General features: G+C 44.9%; 1 protein-coding gene and 1 non-coding gene across 2 annotated transcripts; one reads left to right on the top strand and one right to left on the bottom strand.

Moving 5' to 3' along the window:
- Positions 1-779: 779 nt before the first annotated feature.
- Positions 780-7791, bottom strand: MRPL33 (mitochondrial ribosomal protein L33). The gene is made up of 4 exons (XM_049784228.1): positions 7742-7791; positions 6923-6941; positions 5317-5423; positions 780-860 (listed from the first exon to the last, which is right to left on the bottom strand). The coding sequence occupies exons 1-4, from the start codon at positions 7761-7763 to the stop codon at positions 811-813; spliced, it is 198 nt and encodes a 65-aa protein (XP_049640185.1). The 5' UTR covers positions 7764-7791; the 3' UTR covers positions 780-810.
- A 2533-nt stretch (positions 7792-10324) lies between these two features.
- On the top strand, positions 10325-10429 carry LOC126025129 (U6 spliceosomal RNA). Its single transcript, XR_007501176.1, has one exon. It is a non-coding gene; the product is annotated as a U6 spliceosomal RNA (small nuclear RNA).
- Positions 10430-10657: the final 228 nt, after the last annotated feature.

Raw genomic sequence — 10657 nt, 5'->3', positions numbered from 1 at the left:
AAAATAGAAAAAAGAAATTACTTTAGTGGTGGAAGTCTGAAAATATGGACCAATGGAATTGTTTTTCGAATTACATTCACGCAGTCAAAACTGAAGTGCTTTAGTTTCTTGTGTTGGAAGGCAGGCTCACTCCTTACCATTCCAGGAGCCGGAGAGATAGCACAGCGGCGTTTGCCTTGCAAGCAGCCGATTCAGGACGTAAGGTGGTTGGTTCAAATCCCGGCATCCCATATGGTCCCCCGTGCCTGCCAGGAGCAATTTCTGAGCAGATAGCCAGAAGTAACCCTTGAGCATCGCCGGTGTGGCCCAAAAAACAAAAACAAACTCCTTACCATTCCAGCTCCTCAGGCCCCCCTGATATTTGAGGAGTGTTGTCCAAATCACTTTGGGGCCTGCCTGCCTTTTCTCTGAAGTCCCAGAAGCAGCCTGGAAACTCTTGCCTAAGACTCATGGAAAAATTCTCTTACTCCATGAAACAATGGCTATTTTTCTGTTAACAAAGTTGTTTTTTTATTGCATGGAGGAGGAGGGGGGAAAGACTCACTAAGACACAATAGCAGGGACTATTTTAACTTTTTTTTTTATTGAGGGCTATAAAAGTCGCCTGAAAGATAAATAAACGTGATGCAATGATCTCTGTCCACAGACGAAGAACGTGCTTCCACTGCTTTGTTTCCCGTCACAATGGCCTTCAAATCGCAGGAGCCAGTCATTCGTGCCATTTCCTCCTCTTTCACGACACACCGTTGAATTTCTGAATCACTCTCCCGCCCTCGGTCTTTAAGTCAAATTCATTTTCAATCCCATTGTTTAGAGGGAGCGTATTTTTTTCTGTTCCACAAAAAGGACTTTTTTCTTCACTATAAGAAATGGGGGGGGGGGGGGGGGAGTACAAGAAAAGTAAGATGTATAATCACTTTGTTTACTACAAATACCCTCAGATGTCTGTTCCCTTATATTTACTGGTTCTTGCACATGAGGATGGTTTGAACTTGCAAACTTGGTTCCCTATCCCAGAGACTGAAGAACCCACGAAGAAAACAGGGAGAGGCCAGCCCATGGGAGGCCTCTGTGGGCCCAGGAGGAACACTTCAACCAGAGTGAAACGTTCCAACGGAAAAGGAAAACCGGGGGCCAGAATGGAGATCTTTCTCCAGTTAATACCTACTCTGTAGGAGGCAGAGGGCCAGGGCAGAGCTGCACTCCAGAAAGAGCAGGGCCATGGTGCACTGCAGGTAAGTAGAGATGAGTATGGTTCGATCCCACCCTCACAGCTGGGTTCCCTATACACAACGCCAGGAACCCTGAAGGTGTGGCCCCAAAACAAAGGCAGTCTTGCAGAAAACTCATCTCTGAAGATTTCTTCCATCAATCTGGATTCAATCTATTCTGCCTGCCTGCTCGGCTCGCTCGCTCACTCTTTCCCCACCTTCCAAAAATTTTAGTTTCTGCTTTGCTTTTTTCTATCAATTTGAAGGTACTGCATTTGAGGTTAAGATTAACTGTTAGGGACTAGGGAGATAGCTTGCAATGCTGGTTCCCAAGCACCAGAAGGTATGGTCCCAAAACAACAAAAAACACTTTTCAAAGAATGGCTAGCGAGGGACCAGAGAGATAGCACAGTGGTAGGGCGTTTGACTTATTAGACTAAGAAAAACTGTGGTTCAAATCCCGGCATCCCGTATGGTCCCCCAAGCCTGCCAGGAGCGATTTCTGAGCATAGAGCCAGGAGTAACCCCTGAGAGCTGCCGGGTGTGACCCCCCCCACACACAAAAAAAGGAATGGCTAGCAAGCTTATTAAAATTCATTCATGCTTTCCTGCCACTCCTACCCTAATTCCAGATCAGGAATCTAGGAGGGACCAGAAGTGGTTTTTCTTTTTTTAACTAACTACTGATTAGGAGGGGAAGCTGGGTGTAAGAGCCACTTACATGTTGATTTATTTTTAATACTACTGAAAATACAGTTAGTATGTTACACTGTACATAGGAATATTTTATTTTATATCCTCTCTAGCATAGAGAGCATAGAAGCAGAACTGTGAGTCCTCCAGAGAAAGGGGAAGCAACCCAATTTCAGAAATAACAGGCAGAACTGAGCAATGCTATTTACTTTTGACAATGTTAATCAATGCAAGAAATAAACCCCCACTGGGGTTCTACTTGAACTAAAAATAGGTTTTTGTTGCTTTTTATTCTTAAAGGGGCTTTCAGGTTTGGGGGCTATCCCTGGCAATACTTCAGATCAAACCCAGGTTGGCCATGTACAGCTCTGCCTGCTGTGCTATCTAGCTGGCCTCTGAAAAATGACTTAAACAGGAATGTCTTGCTAGTAACCCATCAGGAGACACTATCTGAATGATCCTGCACAGACATGACTAAGATCGATAAAAGGCTTCAGTTACTAACATGCATTGATTCTTTCCTTTAGAGAAAACTGAAGTCTGCAAGGCTGTGCGAGGTAGACGATGGAGTATTTCCTAAAACATACATCCAGGGCCTGGCACCTGCTTGAGTCAGGCAGACAGCACCCTGTCTGGTCAGTGTCCCGGGAAGGTTGGCAGGAATGGTCCCATTGGGCTTCCTACCCCTAAGAGGTATCATGCCCGTCTCCCCGGCAGAATGCTCCCCACAAAGTCTGCACAGACACAGTGGCAGCCGGGCTAGAGTGGCACGCTGCTACCCCCCATCATAAACACAAATTAACTTGCTGTCAAAATATTTACCACGTAACTCCAAGAAGAATGAACCTGCGAGTTCTTTCTACATTACCCTCTATTTTGCTTCGATTATCCTGCACTGTCTTGGTAGTCATCCAAAGAATTAAAAGCAAGTTTACATCTTCTGTCTTCTGATAAATCTTTTGTTTACCCAAAGTTTAAGAAGCTGCAGCTTGGGGCCGGAGCAGTGGCACAAGCAGTAAGGCATCTGTCTACCTTGCCCGTGCTAGCCTAAGATGGACCGCAGTTCGATCCCCCAGCGTCCCATATGGTCCCCCAAGACAGGAGCGATTTCTGAGTGCATAGCCAGGAGTAACCCTTAGAGTCACCAGGTATGACCCAAAAACAAACAAAATGCTGCAGCTTTTCTCCTTGGAAACTTGCATCTAGTAAAGAAGCTCATGCTAGCCTATTCGATGAGCTTTTCATAATGGGGGTTGTTTTCTGTTATCTTACTTGATCCCCTTTATTAAGCGCATAACCAAAAAGTACGCTTCAGCTACATTCCCTGCAATAAAGTATGTTGGGAGAACTGCCAGGCAATTTGGTATCCAGGGTCATGGGACAGGCCACAACCATACAGGCCTGAGAACACCGATGCCAATCAGTCTGCTGCCCCAGAATTTTCCTTCAAAAGAGGCAAAGTTATGCTGCCGAAGTTCAGACATTCCTTATCTGAGACATTCTAACCATCTGTGGAAAACAAATTTATTTTGGAAGGGTGAAGTTTTGGTACAGACCCGGCTACACTCAAGGGTTACTCCAGGCTCTGCACTCAGGAATCACCTCTAGCATTTCTTGGAAGACCATATGAGATGTCAGGGGTTGAACCTGGGTCAGTCACGTGTCAGACAAATACCTTCCCCACTGTGCTATCCTCTCCAGCCCCAGAAATGTCTTTTCTTCCTCTTTGAACTTGTGAATACAGTTGCCCAGCAGCTGCTGTTCCCAATCTTTTTTTTTTTTTTCCTTTTTGGTGAGGATGGATGTTTGGGTCATGCCCAAGTGTGCTAGGGACTACTCTCAGTCTGTGCTCAGGAGTAACCCCTGGCAGTGACTATCATGCCAAGTTGGCCACAAGCAAGTGCTTTAACCTCTCTAGACTATCTTCTCCGACCCCATCCTTCCCCAGTATTAAACTCTTCAGAGCTCAACCCTGATAGTACATTCTCAATCTCTCCACGATACAGATTTATAAAAACAGATCACTCAGGTGACTTTTTCGTGTTTCAGTTGTGCTTGGGAGTTGGGTAGGTCACACCTGGTGGTGTTTGGGGTCTACTTCCATGTTTGTTTAGGAGACTGTGAAGAACTCGGGATGGAGCCCAGGTCTCCTGCATGCATTTGGCCCTGCCTGCCCTTTAAGATAAAAAAATGTAAAAAAAAAATTTTTTTTAATTACTGGTAAGTTGGACTCAGTCTGACCCTGTCAACTTGAAGTGGCAGAGGGTTAGATGAGCCATGCCCTCTCCGGGTTTTCCATCCTAAGATGGAATACCTGCTGAGAGCTCCATGCAGCCCTCAAAAAGCAACAGTTGTAAAGAAGGAAATAAGCAGGCTGGACAAGACAGCACTGCATGACCACACAAAGCATCACTGGGAGCAACCCCAGCACTATTGGGTGTGGTCAAAAAGGTGAAATGAAGGCCTAGAAGTTTTCAAATATGTGTCAGCTAATGAATTGCATAAATCTCAACTAACAGACTGGTCTGAGGAGATGGCTCAAAGGCAGAGCTTGAGCATGTGCTCTGCACGTAGAAAGATCGAGTTTTATGCACAGTTCCACGAGGTGTGGCTCAATGCCCATCAGAAACTGGCTCAAGAACAAAGCTACCATGTCTGAGGGTATTTCGGCCTTCAGAATCTAAGTAAAATGAAAAATAAAATTTCTATCCTCTGCCCTAAGCAACACCATAATCCTTTCATCAAATCTTTACCTTTTATTTGGGGGGGCCACACCTAGCAATACTCAGGGATCACTCATGGGGTGCCAGGGATTGAATCTGGGTCAGCCCCATGCAAAGCAAGCACCCCTCCTACCCATTGAACTTTCCAGCCCTATTTACCCCTACAGAATACTGATATCTCAAGACAACTGTCTACCTGTGAACAGAACCTTTACTTCCTTCTTGCTCTTTTCCCCCTTCTTGTCTGTCAGGGTTTATTGTCCCCTCCTGGTAAGATCTTTCCCCCCTCACCTCAAGTATCTAAAGAGATAAGGGGACCCACCTTCTTTCAACCATAAACATCTCACTTTGCTCCTTTCTCAGCATAATCTGTCATTTTTCCTTTTTTCTTCTCCCTTCCAAACAAGACTTTACCAAGAGTATAGGGTTGGACACATCTCCAGGGGCTGAGCATCTGCTTTGGACGCTAGACCTTGGGGTTCAATCCCCAGCACCACCAGGTGTGGCCCAAATCACCTGGAAAAAATGCCAAGAATCCAAGGACTGAGTCTGCCTTATGTCCCTGTATATGCAGAGAGTCATGGGTACCAGAAGACATTCAACATTGCTGGCTGAAATGCTAGTGTCGAAGGGACCACAGAACTGTCTAGAAAGAGCAACAGGCTCTAAGTAACTTCTCCAAATCTTACCGAAGGGATCATAATGCAGCAGAGTCAGCTTGTCCTTTAATCGGCTTCTCTTAGTGTTGAAGGAGTAACCAGTGCCAGCTTCACTTAACATTCTCACCAGAATGACTCTAAGATTGAAAAAAAAATCATTATGCGTTGCAGAAACAGATTCCCTCAGGGGTGGGTAGAAGGAACCATCTGAAAACCCTCAATGGGTGTGTCAGCTGGGAGGGGGGCAGCACTGGGGCCCCCGGAAGGTTTGAGTCACTCATTTTCCACAGATTTATTTCTAGTCAAGTACTTGCATGATGGCCTAACTGAAGAACAGCCCAAGCACGCTATGGAAAGAGCCTGTGACAGCCACCTCTGAGGAGCTGGGTCAGGAAGGGAAACAGCCATGAAAGCCCCTAGAGGCCCCAGAGGAAAGGCCGCTAAGAGCTCTAGTATTCTAGAAACAATCTGGAAGTGATAAAGTGAAGGGAGTAAGGAGTTCACACTGACCTGCTAAATCTTTCCCTTCATATTCTGTTTGTTAGAGTCATCCAAAATAAGCCCTTGTTAAGTTTTACCTCACTGAATTGTCTGGTTTTTTAACTTTGTTTTGTTTTGGTCCTTTGTCCCCCTATATGAACCATGCCATTTAATTTCTCATCTAATTCCCAAGTGATTTCGAAGCATCTCAGACCCTATGACTCAGATCTTTGCATCCTTTTCAGTCTTCACCAGTGCCTCATGAGGCACACAATACAGTATTTGATGATAAAGACTGTGACAATTAGTCATTCATTCAACAAAGATTTCACAAGTAACTAGTAAGCAGCTACTCTCCGCAGAGCCCTAGGAGAAATGAAAGGGCTGCCTCTGGGCTATAAGAGAGTAAACGGTGGAGTATGGAAGGTGAGTTGTACATACATTAAGGCTAGCCATAACAAATGTCATTAAGAGTATATATGACGATTCATTAAAATCAAGAATTAGAAATCTGTCAAGAAAACAAAGGCACACGAACACCTAGAGACCTTGAGGGTGGGTAATTCTTATATAAAGAACTGGATTAAGAGAGAAAAGATTCAGTATTTGGGGAAAAGGGAGAGAACACACTAGCATTCGTACTTTTACACTAACTTTATTCCAAAGAGTCAACTTTTAAGGATGTCTTGAGTTGTAAAAAGCAAAGGCTGCTTTGGAATTTTCCTATTTTTAATACAGAAAAAAACTTATTTCCCGTTACTGTCTACAAAATTTATTTTGAGATACCAGTTTGGTATTTATAGCCTCTTTGGTACAGCACGAAATCTTTTCATCTTGGCTATTTTTATGCTCCTAGCATAAAGGCAAAAGATTACAAACTCACGAAAATAGGCCCCCATCAAATCACAGCTTGCTTTTTGAGAATCCCTGAACAAGGCTCTAGACACTCAAGACTCCGTGGTTCTCAAGCTAATGAGACAAATGAGATGGGGGTGTGTGGAGTGCACAGGACATCTGTTTGCAAGCGTTCTTTCCCGGGGGTGGGGGTGGGGGTGGGGGTCCAGGTTGGGTGAAAGGGAGAATATTTTCTGGAAGAGTATCCTAGGGCCCAAGTCACTAAAACTTTTAGAGAACCGAAAAAAAAACCTTTACTTACTTTGACTTGCTCTTGGCAACTTTAGTTGTTATTTATATTGTGTAGGAGAAGTTGGAAAAGAAAAAACAAAAATCAACGTGTTACTTTTCTTTTTAAACAGTTCACATAAATGCAAAAACAAAAAAACAAAAATAACATTTAAATCATTACACCCACCGCAGATTATAACTCAAGCAACGACACCCCAGCTATTCGGGAATCCCGTTAGGATTTCAGGGTGACTATATTTAAAGACCCAATGGGACTGGCAAAGTTCTGCACAGCCTGTGCTGCTTCCTTCGGCCTGGTCTCATCTCAGCAGGGCCTGCTACCTTCCAAAAGGTCTCTGAAGACAACAGACCCCATTTTTATTTCCTCTCCCAAGTGCATAAACCTCACTCAGATCGGGCCCAATGCACCTATGCAAGCAAGTAGCCACCACAGCAGGGGACAGGGTGTCACGTGGTCTGGGCTGGACAAGAGAGAGCACTGTCAGGGGAGCAGAGCTAGGCTTTCTGCCGTGCAGCTGGGTCACCGGGCCAAACCAACAGCCTCCTGAGGGAATTCGTTCCCACATCCTCCGTGCCCGAAATGGAGAGGGTGCTGGAACTGGGAGCTTGGTACTGCTGGTTTGCAGAATCCACTCCCAGGTGCATTCCAGGAGCAGCTCGATTCAGCCTGGGAGCCCGGAGCCGCGGGGCATGCCGGGAGTTGTAGTCCCGGCCGCTCGGAAGTGAGCCCCGCCGAGGCCCCCAGGTGCACGATCTCTCTGCACGTCAAGGACCCCGACGCCTTCCTTCTCCTCCTCCTCGCAACGCCGCGTCTGTCCCCACCACTTACGGGCGACCACGGACAGGAACATGGCGGCGACTCCCCGGAACCGTCCCGGAGATCGGACGCACTGAACTACTTCCGGGGCAACACGGCGGACCCGGAAGTAGTTCCTAGACTGCCCTGAGGACACGCCCCCAGGCGAAGGTCATGGCTCCTGGGATAAGCCTGGAGCTCTGCGTTTGGCTTCCAGGACTGACTGGGGTTCCTCTATTCCTGAATGCTTATTCCCCGAGAATCTGGACTAAGATTTTTTTTTGGGGGGGAGGGGTCTGATTTTATTATTTATATAGCATTTAAAATTTTATAGATATATTACACATAAGATTCAACCTCATGAATTAACTTTGAAATCAAAGGCAGCTCGGAGACTTGTTTTTCAATGGAGTCTCACATTTAGAAGCTCTAAGTTTCGAATAAATTTGGATTTTTTTTTAAGCTCTTTTTTTTAACAAAAAGGATAAGAGTTAAAAAATATATATATATACACTAATATTGGTGTGAGAGTGGCAATTGTTGTTTACATAGACCCAGCAAAATGAGAAAAATGGAAAAGAAATAATCCTTGGCCTAAATACAAGGAGACCCTATCCCTGAAGTTTTCGGGCATAAGACTGACTCTAGGTTCCAGGTGTTTGTTTTGCTTTGAGGCCATAGGTATCAGTTAGGAGGGATCACTCTTGGCCAACTGAGGGTCCATAATGGAGTTCAGGGGATCTGAGTTGGTGTGCAAGGCAACCTGTCCTCTGTACTACATATAGCTCTGGCCCCTACCAAGCCTTTCTTTTATGTAACTTTAGAAGCCAGGCTATGTCACACACTTTACAGGGGTTTTAGAGCACATACATACCTAGCATGTGCACGGTCGTGAGTTCATCGCCCATTTCACAGACACACACAACCCATTCCATCCCCTACTGGGGCCTAAACACCATTGGTTATCCGATGGAGGCTGTGATGGTACCCTAAGCACTGCAAGGTCGTGCCAGAAATACCACTGGATGTAGCCCCAAGAGAGTTTTAACCACCAGTCCCCCCTTAAAAGGCCAGATAGGTGTTAAGGTTTGTCCTCTTTAATTTTCTATTTTAATACTAAAAAATTGGTTTAAGAATCACTTCTAGTCCCTACCTGGCCGAACCCACAGCAGTGTCGACACCAGCTCCGCTAGAACGCAACTTCCAGTAGAAAAGCAGGTGTCATGCCTCTGAATACATTCTGGAAAGCCATGCGTTCCATAGAAAATGCTCCAGCCAAAGCATCAGAAGTCGCCCAGGCTGATGCAGCCTTAGGAAACCAGGCATCAGACCTTGTGAAAAGAGCGAATTCCATAGCCAGGGCAACAGCAGCCACTTCTAGTGCACTGTCAAGAATGCCAGAGGCAAAACCCGCGCGGCTGGGACCTCAGGAAATGAGCAGCCGGCAAAAGGCAAAAAAAAAAAAAAAACCAAGATATAACAAAAGATAAATTCTACTATGATTAAAGTCAAAATGAATAGAATATTTTTATGCCCTTCCACCCTTCCCCTTCTGAATAAAATATTTAACTGGCATAAAAAAAATCACTTCTAGAGGCCGGAGAGATAGCATGGAGGTAAGGCGTTTGCCTTGCATGCAGAAGGATGATGGTTCGAATCCCGACATCCCATATGATCCCCCCAAGCCTGCCAGGAGCGATTTCTGAGTGTAGAGCCAGGAGGAACCCGAGCGTAGCCTGGTGTGACCAAAGCCAAATCACTTCTAACGAAAAAGGATTTTTTTTTCTTTCGATAGTTTTTTCATTTTAGCCATCACTAGCAAATTTTTATTCTTTGCTGTTTTTGTTTGTGGTCACACCCAGTGGTTCTCAGGATACTTCCAGGTTGCTGCTAAGGGATTTAAACCTATCCTGGGTCTATTTTCTTCCCAAGTGTGTATCCTTTTCCTCTTTCCTTCTCAGACTCTACCCTTGAAAAGGCCTTGGTTATATTCTAGGTCAAATTCATGGTTCTCACGTTTTTTTTTAGTAAGCACTGATATTACCTCCCACCATTGTTTCCTCTTTCCTCAATTTAAGGCTATCCAGGATTGTGCTTGCTCTCTCCCCCCCCCCCCCATACCCTTCTACCTCATTAATTTCTCTTTTTTCACTCTGCCCCCTCTCAAATGAGGCATGCCCCAAGCTGGATTTTGAATCTGTTTCCAGTCCATAATTCATTCCTTCCAAGATGATAGTTAAACCTGGTGGCCTAGTTCTTATATTTTTCCGTAGGTTTCCAGATTTCTATCTGCAGCCTCAGTCTTTCCTCTGAGGCCCAGATTGGGGATATCTATCTATTCAACTGTGCATGTCTAAAACTGCTTGGTATCCACAAGGTTTCCTTTTATCTGTATGTGACAATTGGGTTTTCCTATTTGCTCAAGTAAATCTTGGACGCCCTCTTTCTCAAATGCTCTAGATCTAAAATAATTCCAGTTCCCTAATGAGATCTTTCCTACTTACAAGCGTAAAATGTCCATACAAAATAAATGCAGTCAGTATGTTTGCACCTGACCAGCTATAGATACACTGTTCTCGAACAATATGTAAACAAACCATGAAAAATAATGGGTACGTGCTCGCTTCGGCAGCACATATACTAAAATTGAAATGACAGAGAAGATTAGCATGGCCCCTGCGCAAGGATGACACGCAAATTCGTGAAGCGTTCCATATTTAAAAAAAATAATAATAGTAATGGGTACACTGGCCACATAGCTGAAAGCTGGCAATCTTGGGAGGAGGGCCAAGCCACACCTGCCATACATATCCTCCACAATAGCCTCTTAGCCAACGGCCCTGCTCCACCAGAGCTTTCTACAAAGACACCAATCTGGCTAATACTCCCAGTTTTCTAGTATTTGGATTGATATCATCTGGATTTTTTTTTTTAGATAATGTAGACACC

This window comes from Suncus etruscus, chromosome 12, assembly GCF_024139225.1.
Source record: "Suncus etruscus isolate mSunEtr1 chromosome 12, mSunEtr1.pri.cur, whole genome shotgun sequence".
NCBI lineage: Eukaryota > Metazoa > Chordata > Mammalia > Eulipotyphla > Soricidae > Suncus > Suncus etruscus.
This window is presented reverse-complemented; position numbering and strand designations above follow the sequence as displayed.

Excerpts from the sequence above, each read along its gene's own strand:
- MRPL33 (XM_049784228.1), bottom strand. The coding sequence starts at position 7,763 with ATGTTCCTGTCCGTGGTCGCCC. Across the intron at positions 861-5,316 it reads GCTGCATTATGATCCCTTCG|TGAAGAAAAAAGTCCTTTTT; the intron begins GTAAGATTTGGA and ends CATTTCTTATAG.